General features: G+C 37.9%; 1 protein-coding gene across 1 annotated transcript; it reads right to left on the bottom strand.

Moving 5' to 3' along the window:
- Positions 1 to 20,538: 20,538 nt before the first annotated feature.
- On the bottom strand, positions 20,539 to 21,703 carry LOC145575185 (uncharacterized). The gene is made up of 2 exons (XM_081633087.1): positions 21,503 to 21,703; positions 20,539 to 21,309 (listed from the first exon to the last, which is right to left on the bottom strand). The coding sequence occupies exons 1-2, from the start codon at positions 21,701 to 21,703 to the stop codon at positions 20,539 to 20,541; spliced, it is 972 nt and encodes a 323-aa protein (XP_081489213.1).
- Positions 21,704 to 21,972: the final 269 nt, after the last annotated feature.

Genomic DNA, 21,972 nt, shown 5'->3' with positions numbered 1-21,972 from the left:
ACATGCATTAAACTATCTAATACCTAATAAATAATTAATATAATTAAGTTGTTACTAGTAGCTAATGAACCTAATGATGTTTTTAGAGTTAACATCACAATCAGGCCCTTAATTCTTACATGTATCACTCTTTGGGTACTTAATTTTTTTTTTTTTCACTTTATGGGTAATTAGGACCTGTTCACATTTAAATTAAATCGAACTGATTGGAGCTAAACTGCACTGATTGGAGCTGAACTAAACTGAAATGAATATTTTATGAGAAAGGGAAATTAGGAGCTGAATTGAACTGAACTGATTGGAGCTGAACTGAACTGAACTGAAATTAAGTAAATGTGAACATGCCCTTAATAATCAAGTTAGTTCCCGACTCATTACTTAAGCGTATGATATAATTATTGATTTTAAATATAATCGAGTTAGTTCCCGACTCATTACTTAAGCATATGATATAATTATTGGTTGTACAATATAATCGAGTTAGTTCTATTCACTTCTATCATCAATCATTTAGTATTATGCATTTCCTCACTTGTACCAGAACACATTTTAATTGCTATGTATACAAAGTGCGTGCTGTAATAAAATGGAGCACACTTTCTAAGTCAATGCTACATCAAGTAAGAGCTAAAGTATTAGCTTAGAGATTAAATAATATTTCGGAATCGAATTCGTGAGAAAGATTAATGGCATGGAACTCTGTTCTCTAATATAAACCTATGAAAAAGATTTTCGTTATTATCAAGTATTGTAAAGGACACATGTTGATCATTAAAGAAAATAACATAATGGTATGTAGTGAAATCATTGAATATCGTTTTAATATCATTAATATAGGTTGAGAGATGGCTAACTCTAATATAAGTTCATCAAATAGACAATGTACTATTTCTTATTTATATTAAGCAAGCTAAGTCATCAACGCAATAAATAGAAGTATATAGTGTAGTAAATGAAACTCAAATTAGAGCAAACCAACAAAAGTAAACTAATGTTAAGTTTGTGTTAACATTCTAAAATAAATAAAATCTATTAGCTCAAAATTCCGACCACTACCTTTCCCTCTAGCAAGAAATTCCACAACCCTATATTTTCAAAATTCTATATATCAAATATATCTTTTAAAATTGCTCATTTTCAAAATTCTGTAAATCAAATATATCTTTTAAAATTACTCCGTCCCACCACGAAAGGTCCATCATTATGTCATTGAAATTATAAGTAGCATTATTATTATCACTACTTGTATTACCAACCTCGAACGTTGATGGCATACTTGTGTGGCCAGGGTATTCATATATGGTGCAATTGCTTGTACTTCCAACCTCGAAGGTTGATGGCATTGAAGAATTGATGCAAGGATGCTCGATTGTATTACCGACATTTATGTTCTCAGCAGGTTTTATGGTACTACTACTGCTTGTACTTCCAAGCTCGAAGGTTGATGGCATTGAAGAATTGGTGTAGGGATAATGCTCGGTTATTGTAGCGACGGCTACGTTCTCAGCAAGGTTTATGGTACTACTGCTTGTACTTCCAACCTCGAAGACTGATGGGATTGGAAGACTAGTGTAGGGATGCTCGATTGTAGTAACAATGGTCGTGTTCTCAGCAGGTTTGTCATTCTGTACACGTTGTCCTTCCTTTTTATCAGTCGCTACTAGTGCTGAATTTTTCGACTTCTTTCTGCCTTTTCCTTTGTTTTCCTTTTTGTATATTATACATAGTACGTAATCCAACTTTATACAAGTTTGTCAAAATAAAAATTAATTAATACGTTAACATTTAATATACATAGAAAATAATAATAATAACAATAATAAAAATGCGAGACAAGATCATATTTTAATTAAATCCAATTACAAACAAAGAATTAAGTGTAAATTTTAGTTGATTATAAAAATAATAAAATATCTGTTATTTTCACTTACAACGAACGCTTAGATTATGCACTATTCATATATTCCAATTGAAGTAATGGAATATTATAACAAGCAGTCAAGCATTATTATGTGAGACGGTATAATTTTAGTCAAAAAGTTACAATTAAGTTTAAGTTTATTAAGTTACCATTCATTGGTCAATTTTAACACAATTTCCATTATTTTTTTTAGATCAGAGAGTTTTTAATGAGCAAACAATAAAAATAGCTAAGTATTGAGTAAGATTACATACCCTTGTACTCGAAGAATCTTTTTTCAATTGAAGTATTTCGGAGGATTCATGGATCCAATATTCGTACATGCCCCAAATGGTCTTAATCGTTTTATTAGAATCATCATCTATTTTCTTAGGACCCAAAGTCTTTTTAGACTTTTTTTTAAAATCGTCTATTTCCTCATAATCCAAAAGTCTTTTGTGTCCAATAAGTATTCCATTAAGCTTATCCGTGATATCGAATGTTCTTGATATGGCTTTCCATTTACCATTCGACGCGCTTCGTTTTGGACGACCTCCATTAGGATACATTTTTTCTCTTGGGGTGAAAAAATACCATCTCTCATCTTGTGCGGGGTAGCATGCTGTAAATAAATCAACATTACAATAACAAAATACGAGTAATTTTTATTAGATGTCTCCAAAGTGACAAGATACTCAAAATCTAATACTGTAGAATCAGCAAAACACAAAGAGCAACTTATCCACGATTTAATTTAATTATATTTTCAATTTTTAGGTGCTAACTAGAACACCAGAAGATTAAAGAAACTCTAGAATCATAACCTTATGCGGCAGCAACGGGAAAAATAAATTAAAAAAAAGGATAATACAAAATAATGTACATACATTAAAATTAGGAAATTTTGTCAGAAAAAACCATTTATAACAACTATTTTGTTGCAAAAAACCTTATAAAAATTTTTTTGGCAAGAAGAAACCAGATTGTAAAATATTTTTGTTGAAGACAACCTAAGATCTCTAATCAGTTAATTAACCCTAATTTCCCCTTAATTCTTCTAATTACTCGTAACTCTCACTAACTATTTAATAATTAAGTTGATTTATAAATTAAAAAATAAAAAATAAAAACCACCCTCACCACCCCCAGTCAACCACCCTTTCCTTCTCCCCCTTCCAGGACAGCAGTCTCCTCCCCCATCCATGCCGGCGTCCAACCCGCCGGCCAAACCCGAAATCGCAGCTAAAGCATTATCCAACAACATGAAGACCCATCGCCAATCCAAACTGGGTTTACCTTCAACCGCACATCTCTCTAACAATTTCAACGCTTAAATTGCAAAATCTAGGGCCTTAATCGGGCCATCCTCATAAGCTTCAAAAGAAATGGGCATACATTTAGGTTATCAAGGGAAGATTCGTCTAAATTGAGTGGGATTTTTTGTGGGTTGGATTTTTCTTCCCTGAGCTACGATCAGGGGAGGTTTTAGCCAGCGAAGTTGAAGGTGAAGGAGAGGGAGTGTGTATTGGTGCAGGAGATGGGGAGTTGAGGCGAGACCCAATTGAGGGGCAAATTTGGCCTTTGGGTGGTGGGTTCAGTGGAGGAGAGAGAAAGTGTTGGTGGTGGAGTTTTAGCAAAGCATGTCATTTTTGGGGGAGAAATGGAGGAGAGAGAAAGAGAGGATGAAATTGGAAGGAAGTAGATGAAGATTGAAGAGCTTTGGGTTTGAACTGCTAGGTCAGAGCGGGGTCGCCGGCGGACAAAAAGGGGCTATTGGGTTCGGTTCGGCGGGGGTGAGGGGTTCTAGGCGGCGGCTAAGGATGGGGGAGGGGGAGAAGAGTGGTGGTGAGGGTGGTTTTTTTTTTTTTTTTTTTTTTTTTTTTTTTTTTTAAATTTATAAATCAACTTAATTATTAAATGGTTAGTGAGAGTTATGAGTAATTAGAAGAATGAAAGGAAATTAGTGATTAATTGAGTAATTAGAGATCTTAGGTTGTATTCAACAAAAATATTTTACAATCTGGTTTCTTCTTGCCAAAATTTTTTTATAAGGTTTTTTCCAACAAAATAGTTGTTATACATGGTTTTCTCTGACAAAATTTCCTTAAAATTATAACTATTATAATTGAGTGAATCTTAACTCTCCATTAATAAAATCCATCTTATCCATTCATTGAGTTGACTTTTGACACATATTATAAAAAAGTTATCATCAAGTTAAATTTAAATAATCCTTGTAAAAAAAAAAAAAAAAAACAACTTAAGATATAAATTTTAAATTATGAAATTTTTTTCTGAACTACTCTTAAAAACCTGAAAATGCTTGTCGATCTTTTATTATTACATTTTTCTTTTCTTTTTATTTTTTTTATTCTGGTTTTGTTTTAATGGGGGATAATTCAGTCTTCAATGAATTTGACAGAAAACCCATGAACCCTAAAAATCTATGTTTATTGGTATAAAGGACAAAAATCTAGTGTTGATTTTTAAGACTACAAATTAATACGAACTTCGTATATGATTAAGGGTACCATTACTGGTACTCCGTATATTGTACGGCCTTTTATAAGTGTGTCACCAAAATTAAATATTAATTAAAAAACTAATTTGTATTACACTCTGGATGAATATATACATCATGTATGTATGGCATGCCAATAATCTGGTTAAAAATTAAGCATGATTCGCTCTCTAAAATTTATATCTCAAAATTTTTATGAAAGCTAAAGATTCTTAATTGAAAATTTTAATCCTACGTATGTACCTGTGATTACGCTAGGAGCCTAGGATGATCTGCGTAAATATTGACTTCATGCATGCGATTTGGAGGCAAGACTTGGCCATTGATCTTGGGATTGAGATAGTACAGGATGAGTTCTTCGTTGTAGGGATTAAATCTGTAACCGGGAGGAAAGTAATTGAAGTAGAAATCTAATTGTCTTTCACCGGCGGGATCATCGCTACTTTGATCATTGTGTTGTTCTTCTTCCATGGTTCAAATAATTTTTGTAAGAAAAATCTGAAGTTCAATAATTTTGAATTCTACTTGATTTTTTTTGTTTAGTATACATAAGAGTCTTGGGATTACACCAAAAGTGTAGTAGTGTACGTTTAATTAATTATCCTAACTATATCAAAATTGTATCTTTTAATATTTACATCAAAAAGAAATTATATCTTTTTATATTACTCATATAAAATACTATCTTATGATAAAAGTCTGAGAATATTTCTTAACTTAATTAAACTAGTTTGTTTTCGGTTGAAGTACTTTAATCTATATGTATAATAGGATAAAAATTATTTAAGTCTAAATTATTTGTGTTAGAATTTTTGTTTTCTTAAGAATTGTTTTAAAAATTGTTTGTAAATGTCGTTTGACTATCTTTTATTATAAAATCTTAAATAAAATAAAAGTAACTCCACAATAATTCTGAAATTGGACTCCATTAGGATTTAATGTAGCTTAATTAACTAAGCTTACGATCCCTTGATTTTACAGTATGCAAGGGGATTGATGACGACGACTTTGTTGTAATTGTGATCTATTTCACAATTTCGTGAAGTATAATCATCAACAATTATTGTTGGCTCGACGGGGATAAAACGGCCAAAATGCGCATAGTCTTAACTTGTTGTCTTGGAAGGGATTAGCGTTGATATCGGAGTTTTATGGATTCCTCACATGTTGTGATCGATGTTAGCACAATTGGTAACTTTAGCCCTTCTTCACCTGTTTATGCCAATAACCCTTATCATCCCAATCCTTTTCCTTTAAATATTATCTTTTGCTATATAATTGGTTCGGGTCACGACCGAATATGATGCAACACCCTATTACACTCATGATTCTAAAGTCCATCATCTTTATCTTTTGCTTACATGGCCTATCCATTTTTTATTTTTAGGCCAATCTAACATATTCTACAGATTAATTTTATCTTCTATCAATATACATAAAAGATAAAAACTAAAAACTTCTGTATAACTTTACGGATTTATAGAATTGATTTTTTTTTTTTTTTTTTTTTTTTTTTTTTTTTTTTTTTTTGTATTTTTCCAAAAAGAGTAGACTTTTTTTTGTAGATTAAACGTACGCCACCTATGAGCCCTAGCACATATGAACAGCTATACCTGTTTGATTATACGATTATGAGGCTGGTTTAAATTTATACCAAATTCTGCTCTTTCATATTGATAAATTCTCACTGTATTTTTTTTGTCGAATAATTTGTTGGTTGTATTTCAAATGGCTGATGATTGGTCTAGGTTGCCAAATGATCTTCTCGATGCAATTGCTCTGAAATTAGATTCAATTGAGGACTTAATATATTTCTCCGCGGTATGTCGTTCATGGAATGATCTTTTCATCATGAATAAGCAAAAGTGGATGTCAACCACACCTTGGTTACTACTAGCCGAGCACGAGCACAAACACGAGCACGGTGTTTGTTCGGGTCGTAGGAAAATCTTTGACATCGGCATGAATAAGTGTTTAGAATTGAATATACCACAAGCCTCTAGGAGGCGGTGTTAGGGTTCGAGTTATGGATGTATTGTGATGATAGGTGGCCACAACGACAAGCAAGTCTCGTTATTTAATACCATCACTAAAGCTCAACTAAACCTACCATCCTTGAATCCTTGCCAGTGTTGCCATTCAATACTATACTGGTAGTTCGATAAAACCCGGGAACTTCAAAGTCACACGAGTACACAAGGCATTTGTATTAAATATTGGAGATGATGATGACAACGACTTTGTTGTAATGGTGATCTATTATCACAGAATACTTCACGATATTTACATGTTATCGTTGGCTCGGCCTGGAGATAAAGCATGGACAGAGGTTATATCAACAAGCCGCGAAGAATTGCCTTATGTAACTGATGTTATGTCTTGGAAGGGATTGGTGTTGATCCTGCATCGAAATGGACACCTAACATATTGTGATCTTGGCACAATTGGTAATAAATATAACCCTTGTGATTTCAACAAATGCATTAAATTTGAATATTTTGTTATGGTCAAACCCTTTATAAACAATTTTCTGCATTAAATTACATAAAATATTATGATTACATCCAAATCTTAATCATTTGAAACAAAACAAAAATTATGACAGTTTTGTTGAATGACTAATTCAAAGTTAGTTGCTATTATTTAGCTATGTTTAGTGTTAGCAGTAACTTAGGATGCTAATAAAGTTGTTTTAGAGGTTGTTAGTGGGTTAGTAAGTTTATGCAGTAAAGTTAGGAAGTGGGATTATGCTCCCTATTTTTTAGTTTATTTTTGTTAGTAAGCTGCACTATTTAAACAGATGTAATTTGCTTCCTTCAATTCAAGTTAATAAAATCATCTTTTGCTATCTACTATATTATATTGCTTCAACATTGTGGTATCAGAGCATGACCAGGTTTCGATCTAATTAAAAAAAAAAAAGTAAAGTTAGAGTGAGAAAGCATCAGTGAGAAAGTCCCCTGCTTCACCGTGAGAAACCCATTACCCCAAACACAAAACCCACAAAATTGAGTGTGAGTGAGCAAAAATGGCAGGAAATGGCACAAATCCATCCTCTCAGCCTTTAATTCCCATTTTCAAAGGGGAAAAATATCATTTATGGAGTCTTAAAATGAAGACCATGTTTAAATCCCAAGAGCTATGGGATTTAGTGGAGAATGGGTATGATGAACCAAACCCGGCATCGGCAATTCCCGATGCACAATTGAAGGAGAACCGCAAGAAGGATGCAAAGGCGTTGTACTTCATTCAATCGGCACTAGATGACGACATCTTTCCCCGAATTACAGCAGCAACAAGTGCACATGAAGCATGGGAGACACTCAAACAAGAGTATTTGGGTGATCAGAGAGTTATTAAGGTACGATTGCAAACTCTTCGTAGTGATTTTGCTGACTTGACCATGGGTGAGAAGGAGAATGTCCAAAATTATCTGTCTAGAGTGACTGAAATTGTCAGTCAAATGAGATCATATGGTGAAAAAATTAGTAATGAGACCATTGTGAGTAAGGTGTTGAGAAGTTTGAATGATGATCGGAATAATGTCGTTCCTACAATTGAAGAGTCAAAGGATTTATCAAGCTTTACCTTTGATGAATTGATGGGTTCTCTGTTAGCTCATGAGAGTCGAATGAAGAAAAGTGCTGCCAAGGTGGAGGAAAAGGCATTTCAAGTAAAGGGGGAGTCTTCCTTTCAGGGGAAGAGTGAAAATTCGGGAAACCATGGCAGAGGCAGAGGTGGTTTCCGTGGAAGTCGAGGCCGAGGTCGAGGAGGATATCATGGTAATGGCAGAGGCAGAGGTCATTTTAATGATTCTCGTCAACACAAGTCTCAAATCCAATGCCACTATTGCAAGAAACAAGGTCACAAAGAGGCTGATTGTTGGACCAAACAGAAAAATGAGCAACCTCAAGCAAATTTCTCTGAGAAGGCAGAAGATGAGAGCAGGTTGTTCATGGCATATTCTCACATTTCCCCAAGAACCCATGATGTGTGGTTTCTGGATAGTGGATGCTCAAACCACATGTCCGGGGCAAGGTCGTTGTTCAAAGAGCTTGATGAGTCAATAACAAGAGAAGTTCGTCTAGGAGACAACAAGCAAATGCAAGTGGCAGGAAGAGGTGTCATCGCCATCAAAACCGTGCAAGGTGATGTAAAACTCCTGTATGATGTGCAATTTGTGCCTAATTTAGCTCATAATCTATTGAGTATTGGTCAATTGATGAGTAGTGGCTATAAGATTGTGTTTGATGATGGTGTTTGTGCTGTGATTGATAAGAAGTCAGACCATAGTATAGCAAATGTTCAAATGACTCAGAATAGAATGTTTCCGCTTGATGTTTCAAATGATGTTATGAGCACTGTATTGATTGCTAAATTAACAAATGAATCTGAGTTGTGGCATTTACGTTATGGGCATTTGAATGGTTGTAGTTTGAAGCTTTTAAGTCAGAAAGAAATGGTAGTAGGATTGCCAAAAATAGGTGAGCTCAGTTTTTGTGAAGGTTGTGTTTATGGGAAGCATAACAGAGCCTCTTTTCCTACTGGGAAGGCATGGAGAGCATCCGAATGTCTTGAACTTGTGCATGCTGATTTGTGTGGGCCTATGAAAACTGAGTCATTAGGTGGAAGTCGATATTTCTTGTTATTAACTGATGATTATTCACGCATGAGTTGGGTTTATTTCTTAAAATTCAAATCTGAGGCATTTGAGAATTTTAAGAAATTCAAGGCATTGGTGGAAAACCAAAGTGGAAGACATATAATTGCTCTCCAAACTGACAGAGGGGGTGAGTTTGTGTCTGATGAGTTTAATGCCTTTTGTGATGAGCATGGACTTCGAAGAGATCTTACAGCACCATACACACCTGAACAGAACGGGGTGGCAGAGCGCAAGAACCGAACAGTGGTAGAAATGACCAGGAGCATGTTGAAGGCAAGAGGGATTCCGAATAAATTTTGGGGAGAAGCTGTGTCTACTGCAGTGTATCTCCTAAATATATCACCAACAAGGGCGGTTTTCAACCGAACACCGTTTGAAGCATGGAGAGGTAAGAAACCCGGGGTAAGCCACTTGAGAATTTTTGGTTGTGTAAGCTATGCTTTGGTTAATAACCGTTCTAAACTTGATGATAAATCTGACAAATGCATCTTTATTGGTTATTGTTCTCAATCCAAAGCATATCGCTTATACAACCCTGTAAGTGGAAAAGTGATTATAAGCAGGAATGTGGTGCTTAATGAGGAAGCTCGCTTCAAGTGGAATGTCGACAAGGATGGCATGGCTGATTATGTTCCCATAGATGGTGAAGCTGATGAACAACCAGCTGCAAATTCAACCACCTCCTCACCTGCAAGCACTCCACCATCAACTCCAAGCAGTAGCACGAACGAGTCACCTAGCTCTTCTGGCAGCAGTGACAGCCGTGAGACTCCAGTAATAAGAAGTAGGCCTCTGGCAGAGCTTTATAGTTCATGTAATTATGCTCTGCTGGTCACCGACCCTATTTTATTTGAAGAAGCTGAAGAACAATCTGAATGGCAGCTTGCTATGAGAGAAGAAATGGCAGCAATTGAGAGGAACAACACATGGGATTTAGTTGATGCTCCAGAAGACAAGAATGTGATAGGGCTGAAGTGGGTGTTCCGAACAAAATATAATGCTGATGGAAGTATTAAAAAACACAAGGCTAGGCTCGTGGCAAAAGGATACTCCCAACAGCAAGGTGTTGACTTTGACGAGACATTTTCTCCCGTTGCTCGATTTGAGACGGTGAGAATAATGTTAGCATTGGCTGCCCAGCTCAAGTTACCTGTGTATCAACTCGATGTGAAGTCTGCATTTTTGAATGGTTATCTACAAGAAGAGGTTTATGTGGCCCAAACAGAAGGCTTTGTTGTAAATGGCTTTGAAGACAAAGTATACAGATTGAGGAAGCTCTTTACGGGTTGAAGCAGGCACCACGAGCATGGTACAGCAGAATTGATTTCTACTTTCGGAACAATGGATTCACAAGAAGTGAAAATGAGCCCACCTTATACTTCAAACGTGAAGGTAATGGTAATTTTTTACTAGTTTGCCTTTACGTAGATGATATGATTTTTATGGGTTCATCCGAGTCTTTAGCTGCAAACTTTAAGTCTAGTATGATGAAGACTTTTGAGATGACAGATTTGGGGTTGCAATATTTTTTGGGTCTTGAGGTAAAACAAGACTTGGATGGAATTTTTGTATGCCAAAAGAAGTACTCTACAGATTTGTTACAGAGGTTCAATATGTCAGAATGTGAAATTGCAGCCACACCAATGAATGTCAATGAAAAGTTACAACGTAAAGATGGAACGGAAGCAGCAAATGCAAGGCTATTTAGGAGTCTAGTGGGTGATTTAAATTACTTAACACACACTAGACCCGACATTGCTTTTCCAGTCAGCTTGGTATCCAGATTTTTGCATGATCCTACCCGGCAACATCTTGGTGCAGCCAAAAGGATACTTCGATATGTTGCTGGAACTATAGACTTTGGCATTTGGTACTCAAAAACATCAAGTTTCAAACTTGTGGGCTTCACTGATAGTGATTGGGCAGGTAGTATTGATGATCGTAAGAGCACTTCAGGGAGTGTTTTCAGTCTTGGTTCAGGTGCAGTAACATGGAGTTCTAAGAAGCAAGAAACAGTAGCTTTATCGTCTTCTGAAGCGGAATATGTAGCAGCTACTTCAGCAGCACGTCAGGCTTTGTGGCTTAGAAAATTACTAGCTGATCTTGGTTATATGCAAGCAGAAGCTACTGATATTTTTTGTGACAACAGGTCAGCTATTGCAATGAGCAAAAATCCAGCATTTCATGCCAGAACTAAGCACATAGATGTGCAGCATCACTTTGTTCGACAACTTGTAGCTGATGGAAAAATTATTCTGAAATTTTGTGGCACCAATGAGCAGGTGGCTGACATCTTCACTAAGGCACTTCCTCAAGCTAAGCATGATTTCTTTCGGATGCAACTAGGAGTGTGTAACTTTGAATCAAGGGGAAGTGTTGAATGACTAATTCAAAGTTAATTGCTATTATTTAGCTATGTTTAGTGTTAGCAGTAACTTAGGATGCTAATAAAGTTGTTTTAGAGGTTGTTAGTGGGTTAGTAAGTTTATGCAGTAAAGTTAGGAAGTGGAATTATGCTCCCTATTTTTTAGTTTATTTTTGTTAGTAAGCTGCACTATTTAAACAGATGTAATTTGCTTCCTTCAATTCAAGTTAATAAAATCATCTTTTGCTTTCTACTATATTATATTGCTTCAACAAGTTTTAATACCTCATCGTACAATGAAGTAGAATAGTACTGAAAGATCGTGCCTAAATCATTAATAAGTCGGCCTCCACTTGAACTCTGATTATAATCATCAATCATGTACAAAAAAAAAGACATGATTTTGTTACCAAAAATCATTAATACAAGCATTAACCTGTACGGGGGTATTTGGTATCCTCCCACCCGCTTGCGCAAGTTTTTTCTCAACCTATAAAAATGCATAATAATATAAACAATTGTGTAAGAATAATGTTTTTAATAAAAGTGACGGAAATAAATTAGGTAGAGCTGTTCATGGGCGGGACGGCCCGCCAAGCCCGTCCAACCCGGCCCGCAAAAAGGGCGGGCTTGGACAACCTTTTTGAAAAAAATTGGATATTTGGGCGGGCTAGGCCCGGCCCGTTAACATAAATGGGCGGGTATGGACAAGAAATATGTATTGCGGGCTAGCCCGCCCGGCCCGTTTATTAATATATAATAATAATAATAATAATAATAATAATAATAATAATAATAATAATATATCTGTGGTGAGCTTGTTTCACAGAGAGTGTCGAAGACCGTTGTGCTAATGGATGCTGTTGCTAAGCTCGATGATCCCCAATGCGAGTTGTTGCTTCTTCGTGCGTGTGCTGGGGTTTCAAAACTCTACTTTGCTATGCGCACTTGTCCTCCTCGTCTTTTTGAAACAGCACAGGTTTCTTTTGACTTGGCCCTTCGGGCTTCTTTGGAGCGCATTGTAACAGCTTCGGGGCCTGGTTTTGGTGATTGGCAATGACGACTTGCCACCTTACCTTTTTCTTATGGTGGTTTGGGTGTCTATTCGGCGGGTGATGTTCGGCTTTATGCTTTCCTTGCATCACGTCTGCAGTCTTCTGGTCTTCAGGCTACGCTTCTTCGCCATTCTGGTATTGTTGGTCCGGGGCCGGCCTTCGATGGTGCTCTTAGTCTTTTTAACAGCGCTGTGGAGACCGACCTTATGAGTAACCCTAGTGAGATCGCTGCCCCCAAACTCATGAAAAAGTTGGCAGATATATATTTCACGAAGGTCACTGCATCTGCGGATTCCACTTTCTCCTTAACTCCACGTCAGGTAGCCTTATGGAAGTCCCAGCAGGGGGATCACTCTTCGGCCTGGTTGCGGACGGTCCCGATATTGGGTTTGGGTCAGACTATGAATGGTAAGACTTACCGTAGTGTTCTTTGCTACCGGTTAGGTGTTCCTTTGTTCTCCGTTTCAACTCCGTGTTCTGCTTGCTCAAGGGTTTTCGACGGGGATATTTATGGGGATCTTGCAGTGTCTTGTGTTGGGATGGTGGGTATTAAACATCGGCACAATGTTGTTCGTGACACCCTTGTTGATATTTGTTTTCGGTCTGGAATTTCTGCTCGAAAGGAGGTTAACATTGGGTTGATTGGAAGAAATGACGGGGCTCTACGACCAGCAGATGTGCTGCTTTATTCCTGGGATAGAGGCCTTGATGTGTGTGTTGATTTGACGGGGTCTTCACCTTTGACGCAATCGGGGTTGTTTGACTTCGTTCCTGGTCGTGTTGTGTCGGCGGCGGCTCAGCGGAAGCGGGACAAGTATGGGACGCGTTGCAGGGCTATTGGCTATGGTTTTCTTCCTTTCTCTTTTTCTTCGTTGGGGGAATTAGAGAAGGATGCTGTTGCGTTGCTAAAGCGGATTCAGGCTTTCGCTAAGACTCAGGATATTGGTGCTCGTGCAGCTGCTCACATCTTCAGCAGGATAGGGTTCGCTATAGCTAGAGGGGTGGGGGCCCATATTGTATCTCGGCTCCCCACCAATTTCTTGTAAATTGATTGACTCTGTAGGTTTTGATTTTTGATATAATAATAATAATAATAATAACATTCTTATTTTAATAATTTTATTTAGTTAGTTAGTTATGACATACTTTGTGTATTTTTGAAAATAAATACAAAGAGACTATATTGAACTATAAGCATTTATTAGTTACATTTATTCATTTTAATTTTATATTTTATCATTAACACTTATTAAATAAGTTTTATCATACATATATTTATAGCATATGTCATAATTTCAACCTTTTTTTTTTAATTTTTATTATCATTTGTGAACAAAAAATTATAAGACAACTATACCAAAATAATTTTAGCACTAGTAAATAATAAAAAGATTAGTTAGTATTATAAAAAATAAAACAAAAATTAAGGCCCGTTAGCCCGCGGGTAAGCCCGGCCCGTTTAACAAGCGGGCATGGACAAAGTATCAAGCCCGCATAAAAGGGTTCGGGTTTGCCACTTAAAGCCCGTTGGACAAAAAAATAAGCATTGGCCTGGCCCGCTACCCGTCCAAGCCCGCAAATGATCACCTCTAAAATTAGGTGAAAAAGGCTGATATAACTGTATAACAGATTGTTGTGTAGTACCTCAAGTATCCAACCCAGATGGTTATACATCTCGTTATACTCTTCATCTACTTTTGACATATAATGCAGGCACCTAAAATAAATAAAAGTTGGACATATAAGTAAACATTTTACTCATTAATCATCTGTGAATTAGTTAGGTAACAAATAATACCAAAGAACACTTACTCATCATGTTTTTGTTGCTTAGCATAGCCTAGTAAAATAAGAGTTGCAGCATAAACTCGAACAGCACCCATGCTGCTCAATACAGGAAACATATACGTTAACATTATATTGTACAAGGCTCTTAGGCTCGAGAACACGCACGCACACACACGGACACACAGGCTCACAAAGCACAGCACACACACGCTCTCAAGCAAACATGAGGCGCGCACACACGCAATCAATATCACGCACACGTCAATTTTTTGTCTCAAAACGAACTCTAGTGTAGCTTTTCAATAGATATAGTAAATCAAAGTTAACAATTCTAGAAAACTAACTGGACGATACATATAAAAAACAAAACAAAATTTATCGAACCTTCTGACAATTTCTTGAAACTGGATAAGCGAATCCACTATTGCTGAGAAATCAAGATTATGTTGTTTTCTGTTCATAGGAAAATAGAAAATTAATCAATTTAAAAAGAAAGAAGAATTTTTAAAAGAGAAGCAATTAATTTAAATAATCCTACAGATCATTAGTCAGTTCTTGAAGAAATTTCATAGAAAGATCATGTTCAGCGATATATTGTGTATAGCTATTGGGCCAATGTATGAGCCCTAACCTCTATTTCTAGGTTGTATATATATACCGTACATATCGTAATACAAGATACGAAACTCTGTTCTCTCTAATTTGACATTGTATCGGAGCCTTTATACTCTAAACCCTAATTTTTTTTTCTCTAATTTCTGATTTCTAATCTCTATTACTCTAATCACTACTCTACTCTAATTTCTATTCCTCTAACGATTAATTATCAATGGGTGACGAAGGGAAACTTGATCCTTCATCACCTTTTTACCTTGGTGCCGGAGATCAGCCGGGCAATTTGATTACACATGTGGTGTTAAAGGGTGAGAATTATCTTGCGTGGTCTAGGGCTATCACCCTATCTCTGAAATCTCGAAGGAAATATGGGTTTGTTGATGGTAGCATCTCCAAACCAACGAAGAAGAAGAAGATGCTTGATTAGGACACTGTTAATTCTATGCTTGTATCCTGGATTTTACGAGCCATTGACCTGAAACTTGCGGCATCTATTCCATACTTTGAGGAAGCACAAAAGTTGTGGGATTATTTGGAGAAGCGCTTTTGCGAGGCTAGTGGGATTCGACTTCAACAATTGCGTTCTTCAATAACTAATTGCAAACAGTCGAAATCAATGAGTGTGGAGGATTATTATAACACCTTGATGGGTTTCTTTGATGATTTGATTAGCCTCAAGCCTCCCCATGGCTGTGAATGTGGGAATTGCACTTGCAATGTGGCAGCGAAGTACGAACTTGACAGAGAAGAGGAAAAATTACACCAATTTTTGATTGGTATTGATGATGAGAAGTATGCGGCTGTGAGGACCAATCTCTTGTCTCAACAGCCACCGCCGACGCTTGATCGTGCGTATCATGTCTTTCTTCAAGAAGAAAGGTCTCGTGGCATAGCTCAGTCCAAGGCTACCAAGGAGAGGGATGATGCTCATATTTTCGCCCTTTCCTCTAATCGTAGCAGAACTTTCCAGCCACCAAATCGGGTCGATAAATCTAAACTATACTGCACTCATTGCAAGCGCCATGGCCACGAGAATTCCGATTGTTTTATGCTACACGGCTACCCTGAATGGTGGGTCGAGAAATATGGGAAGAAAGGGAATGCCGCGTCTTCTGGGCAGTCGAGCAGCTCGTCCCCTGTAACTGGCAGCAGGTCTGCTCTGCCTTCTTTTGCGGCTGTTGTACTTGCTACTGCTCACAGCAAGCCCACGGCACGTCCTAATGCTGTGGGCAGCCCGCTTGGTGATGCTCCATCACCGGACACTCTTTCGGCTCTATCCGAGTTCACACCCGAGCATGTTCGTCTCTTGTTGAATATGGTTACTAATAAACCTGATAAAATGATTGGTGAGTCTTTTTCCTTGTCTTGGATTATCGACACCGGCGCCTCTCATCATGTTACCGGTGACGCCTCTTGCTTATTGGATGTACACTTTATTTTATCATGCCCTGTCGGTCTTCCGGATGGTACACAAGCTTTAGCTACGAAGGAGGGGCGAGTGTATTTGGCTGACGGCATCACTCTTGAGAATGTTTTATTTGTTCCTCAATTAAATTGCAATTTAATATCGGTGTAAAAAATGATTGATGATTCAAATTGTTATGTCCGATTTACTGACTCTTTTTGTGCTATACAGGACCAACACTCGGGGAGCCTGATTGGAGGCGGTGAACGAGTAGATGGACTCTACTATTTCCGGCGGATTCCAAAAGTATGTGCGGTGACAAATCCGGAGGTTTCTACATTCGAGCTATGGCATCGTCGTATGGGGCATCCATCGGATCAAATCGTCAAGTTAGTACTAGTTCTAGTAGCAAATTCTTGAATAAAGCGTGTGAAATTTGTCCACAAGCTAAACAAACACGGGATAGTTTTCCGGATAGTGATAGTCGGGCTAGCCGAATTTTTGAAATGATTCATTGTGATTTATGGGGGCCGTATAAGACACCTTCTACTTGCGGTGCTCATTATTCTTTGACTATTGTTGACGATTTTTCTAGAGGTGTTTGGGTTTATTTGTTAAATGATAAAACTGAAGTTTACTCTTCATTTTGCTCTTTCTTTGCTATGGTTAAATGCCAATTTGTTGTTCATGTTAAATGTGTGCGGAGTGATAATGGTACGGAATTCAAACCTATGATTCCGTATTTTAATGAAAATGGCATTTTATTTCAAACCTCTTGCGTTGGTACCCCACAACAAAATGGTAGAGTTGAGCGTAAACACCAACATATTTTGAATGTGAGTCGTGCATTGGTGTTTCAAGGTGATTTGCCGATTGGTTTTTGGGGTGAATGTGTTCTTGGTGCGGTTTATTTAATAAATCGTACTCCCTCTCGATTACTAGATAATAAAACCCCTTTTGAAATGCTTTTTGGCAAGCAACCTAATTTTGATGAATTGAGAGTGTTTGGGTGTCTTTGCTTTGCTCATAACCAAAGGGCTAAGGGTGACAAATTTGCTCCTAGAAGTAGGAAGTGTGTGTTTGTGGGTTATCCTCACGGAAAGAAAGGGTGGAAATTGTATGACTTGGAGACGGGAGAAATTTTTGTTTCAAGTGATGTGAATTTTTTTGAACTTGAATTTCCGTTTGCTAAAGAGGGTGAGGCTCATATGGATAGTATGGACGTGATTCATGACACTAGGGGCATTGACACTGATTTTTTGGACGATTTGGAGAGTGTTCTTGAGGCGAGTGAAAGCTCCCTTGAGCCCGAGCACACGGACAACAGTGCTGCAGGCAGCTTCCCCGCATCCCTAACCACTACTGCCCCTGTGCCGCATGCTGCTGCTATTGCTGGCAGCCTAAACCGCGACTCCCCTGCGGTTTCTAGTGCTGCCCGCAGCCCTCCTATGGTCTCTACTACTGCTGCCAGCGAAGGCAGTGTGGACAGCCCTTCCCAAGGCACTTTGAGCTCTACTTCTTCCTCTAATATTGACATGGGTCGTGGCCAACGACAACGGCATCCACCGGGTTGGCACCGTGATTATGTCGCACATAATATCTCTCTTCTAAGTCCATCTAATTCTCATAGTTCACCGTCTCCTCCAAGCTCCTCAGGTACTCCTTATCCTTTAGCACATTTTGTGAATTGTGACAATTTTTCTATGCGACACCGTGTATTTATTGCAGCTGTAGATGCGGCGGTTGAGCCCCGTAATTTCAAGGAGGCAATGCAGGATGATGGGTGGAGAGAGGCTATGCAAAAAGAAATTGATGCATTAGAAAATAATGGCACATGGGTGATGGAACAATTACCTCCGGGCAAGAAAGCTCTTGGGTGTCGATGGGTTTACAAGGTCAAGCTTAATTCTGACGGCACACTAGAGCGATTGTAGGCTCGTCTCGTTATTTTTGGTAATCATCAAGTTGAAGGTATCGATTATAACGAGACTTTTGCTCCTGTTGCTAAAATGGTCACTATTCGCGCTTTTCTTGCTGTCGCTGCTGCAAAGAATTGGGAATTGCGTCAGATGGATGTCCACAATGCATTTCTTCATGGAGATCTTGATGAGGAAGTTTATATGAAGCTTCCCCCTGGGTTTCATGGCTCTCAACCTGGTATGGTGTGTCGTTTTCTAAAGTCGTTGTATGGTCTTCGACAAGCACCTCGTTGTTGGTATTCTAAATTGGCCGCCTCTCTGAAAAGGTACGGTTTTATGCAATCGTACTCTGACTATTCTCTTTTTACTTTGCAATCTGGGTCTATTCAACTTAGTATTCTGGTGTATGTTGATGATTTGATAATTTCTGGTAATGATTCCTCTGCGATTTCAACATTCAAGTCATATTTGAGTGACTGTTTTCATATGAAAGATTTTGGTGTTTTGAAGTATTTTCTTGGTGTTGAGGTTGCTCGTAGTCCGGAAGGCATATTTTTATGTCAACGGAAATATACACTTGACATTATTGCAGAGTCTGGTTTGCTAGGTGCTCGTCCGGCAGGTACTCCTATTGAGCAGAATCGTACTCTGGCGAAATCAGAGTCCTCATTCTTTTCTGATCCGGAGCAGTATCGACGACTTGTGGGTCGTCTGATTTATTTGTCTTTTACTAGGCCGGATTTGGCATACGCGGTGCATATTCTGTCTCAGTTCATGCAAAACCCGCGCCAGGATCATTGGGAAGCGGCTCTTCGTACGGTGCGGTACTTGAAGGGATGTCCAGGTCAGGGAATTCTTTTGAGTTCAGATTGTGATTTGCATATTACAGGTTGGTGTGATTTAGATCGGGCAGGTTGTCCTTTGTCGCGCCGCTCTATATCTGGATGGTTGGTGTTTCTTGGTGCTTCTCCTATATCTTGGAAGACTAAGAAACAGGACACTGTGGCCAAGTCTTCTTCAGAGGCCGAGTTCCGCTCAATGTCTAAAACTACTGATGAGTTGAAATGGTTAAAAGCCCTTCTTCTGAGTTTGGGTGTCTCGCATCCCCGTGCTATGAGTTTGTTTTGTGATAATCAATCTGCTTTGTATATTGCGAAGAATCCGGTTTTCCATGAGCGTACCAAGCACATTGAAGTGGATTGTTATTATCTTCGTGATGCGATCCAGGATGGTATTATTAGTCCGTCTTATGTGAAGACAACGGACCAATTAGCGGATATATTCACCAAGGCTTTGAGTAAAAATCAATTCATGTATTTACTTGGCAAGTTGGGCATTTGTGATTTGCATGCTCCAACTTGAGGGGGGGGGGGGGTGTAGAGCGATATATTGTGTTTAGCTATTGGGCCAATGTATGAGCCCTAACCTCTATTTCTAGGTTGTATATATATACCGTACATATCGTAATACAAGATACGAAACTCTATTCTCTCTAATTTGACAGATCAATTAAAAATCCCAGAATTTCTATTCGAAGGTCAGGTTCTTGAAGTATCTCATGAACATTGCAGTTTTTCTGATTCAAAATTCCCTGAAAAAACAGAGAAAAGTTAAATTCAAGATTTATTAGAGAAAGAAGAAGAAAATAGCTATGAATTAAAGTTAAATTAATGAAAGAAACATCCATTTTTAATGCCAATAAATTTAAGAATCCTTCAAATCATTAGATACCTCTTGAAGGATCATTTTAGTAAATTTAACATGGAATTTCTGAAGTTCTGTAATACACTCCTTATCCATGTTTGCAACTTTCTCTCCAATTTTTATTTTTTGTATTCAAATGAAATTTGAAGTTCGTAATGAATTTTTTTTTTGTTTTTTTTTTTTGAGAAGTTCGTAATGAATTTGAAGCTAAAGTTCGTAATGAATTTTAGCTTTATAGGTTATGAGGTTCTTCCCCAAGTATTTATATGAGGTTGTCTAAAACAATAATGTGTAGAGTCCTAGTGAACAATAATATGGGCATAAATGACATTTCCTTTTCTTTTTAATAAATTAATGGGAAAAATTTATTAAAAAGAAAAGGAAATGAAAAAGAAAATATTTTTGACAAACACACTTCATTTTAATTTTGGAAAATTTGTTAAAAAAAACCTTTTAAAAGCACTATTTTGCGAAGAAAAACCTTTTAAAAGCTTTTTGGTTTTAAAAAAACCCAATTTTTAACATTTTGGCAAAAGAAAACCCGATTGTAATTTTTTTTTAAAGGAAACCTTTTTTTTTTGAGGGGAAACGTTAGCAGGAGTATTATTTCAAATCAAGTTCCGCTAAAGCCACAAGACTTTGCGGGAAAGAGTTAGTACAAACTAGCTCCGAACTATTACGCGTGTCCCTTCTAGCTACAAGATGGGCAAGCGTATTTCCTGCTCTATGAACATGAGAAATCTTAAAATAGACAAACGATTTAGCTAGGTTACATACATCATTAAAAATCAGCCATATTGGTGAAAAACCATCAGCAGCCCTGCTAATGTTGCTTGCAACAGATAACACATCACTTTCCACCCAAATATGTGAGTGCCCCATTCTCTTTGCCATCTTACACCCGAACCGCACAGCAGATACTTCAGCCATATCAACAGGGCAGTCAGCAGCTATTTTCTTCGTAGCAGCCCAGAGGATGGTACCCACCTCGTTCCTTGCCACTGCACCCAGCCCCCCAACACTAGTAGTCCCAATGTGAGCATCAACATTAATCTTGACAACTCCAGATTGAGGGCAGCCCCATTTAGTTGCTGAAATTGCTTTAAACCCATTTGCAAGCTTGAAAACTCTGCTAGCATAATTGTTATAGTCGTGTACCATACGAAGGAAACCAGCAGCAGTGTAGCAAACATCAAGGTGTTCATTTTCGTATGCACGTCTGTTCCTACAGAACCAAACAGCCCAAGCAATGGTCATAATTCTTCTTAGCACATTTCTGTCCACTTTGCTATCCATCCAAATCAGCCACTTAGAGAAGCTATTATGCCTTGGAGAATCAACAATAATGTTAGCTAGACCATGGCTCGTCCAAACCTGTTGCACATTAGCACAATCAAAGAGAGCATGGGTAATAGATTCTACCCCTAAACCACAACCCTCAAAGATCATCAGGAGCAATGTGGCGCCTGAACAACTCCTGTTTCACGGCCATACTGCCTCTACAGGCCTTCCAAACGAAGTGACTCAATTTTGGAGGTCCACCCAAATTCCAGACAATGCGCCACACCTCATTGTTGTTCCCATTTTCAACCCGTATTCTCCCTAAAATGCCCAACCAATAAGCAGATTTCACAGTAAAAATGCCATCCTTAGATGGCCACCAGTAGTGCACATCACGGGGAGAGTTGTTTGATAGACGGAGCTGCTGAATAAATGAACAAACCTCATCAGAGAAGAGTTGGTGAAGCATTGCAACATCCCATATCATTCACCACACTACCAATCTATAAGAGCAAAAACCCGAAGCTTAGGGTCAAAATTAACATCATGGGTAGGAATAACATTCCCAGGGAGCCACTCATCTAACCATACCCTTATATCCCCACCATTTCCTACTCTCCACTTTAGACCTTCAACAAGCAATGCTTTTGCACCCCATAAGCTTCTCCAAGAATAGCTCGGATCATAACCCCTAAAAGCCTCCAAAACAGAATTATTTTTAAAATATCGAGCTTTAAGGATAGCATGGAGCAGCGG

Source organism: Chenopodium album, chromosome 13 (genome assembly GCF_948465745.1).
Source record: "Chenopodium album chromosome 13, dcCheAlbu1.1, whole genome shotgun sequence".
In the NCBI taxonomy this organism is placed as follows: domain Eukaryota; kingdom Viridiplantae; phylum Streptophyta; class Magnoliopsida; order Caryophyllales; family Amaranthaceae; genus Chenopodium; species Chenopodium album.
Note: the sequence above shows the minus strand (reverse complement) of the source record. Positions and strands in the feature narration are given on the sequence as shown.

Excerpts from the sequence above, each read along its gene's own strand:
- LOC145575185 (XM_081633087.1), bottom strand. The coding sequence starts at position 21,703 with ATGATATGGGATGTTGCAATGCTTCACCAACTCTTCTCTGATGAGGTT. Across the intron at positions 21,310-21,502 it reads AAAATGGGAACAACAATGAG|GTTTGGACGAGCCATGGTCT; the intron begins GTGTGGCGCATT and ends AATGTGCAACAG.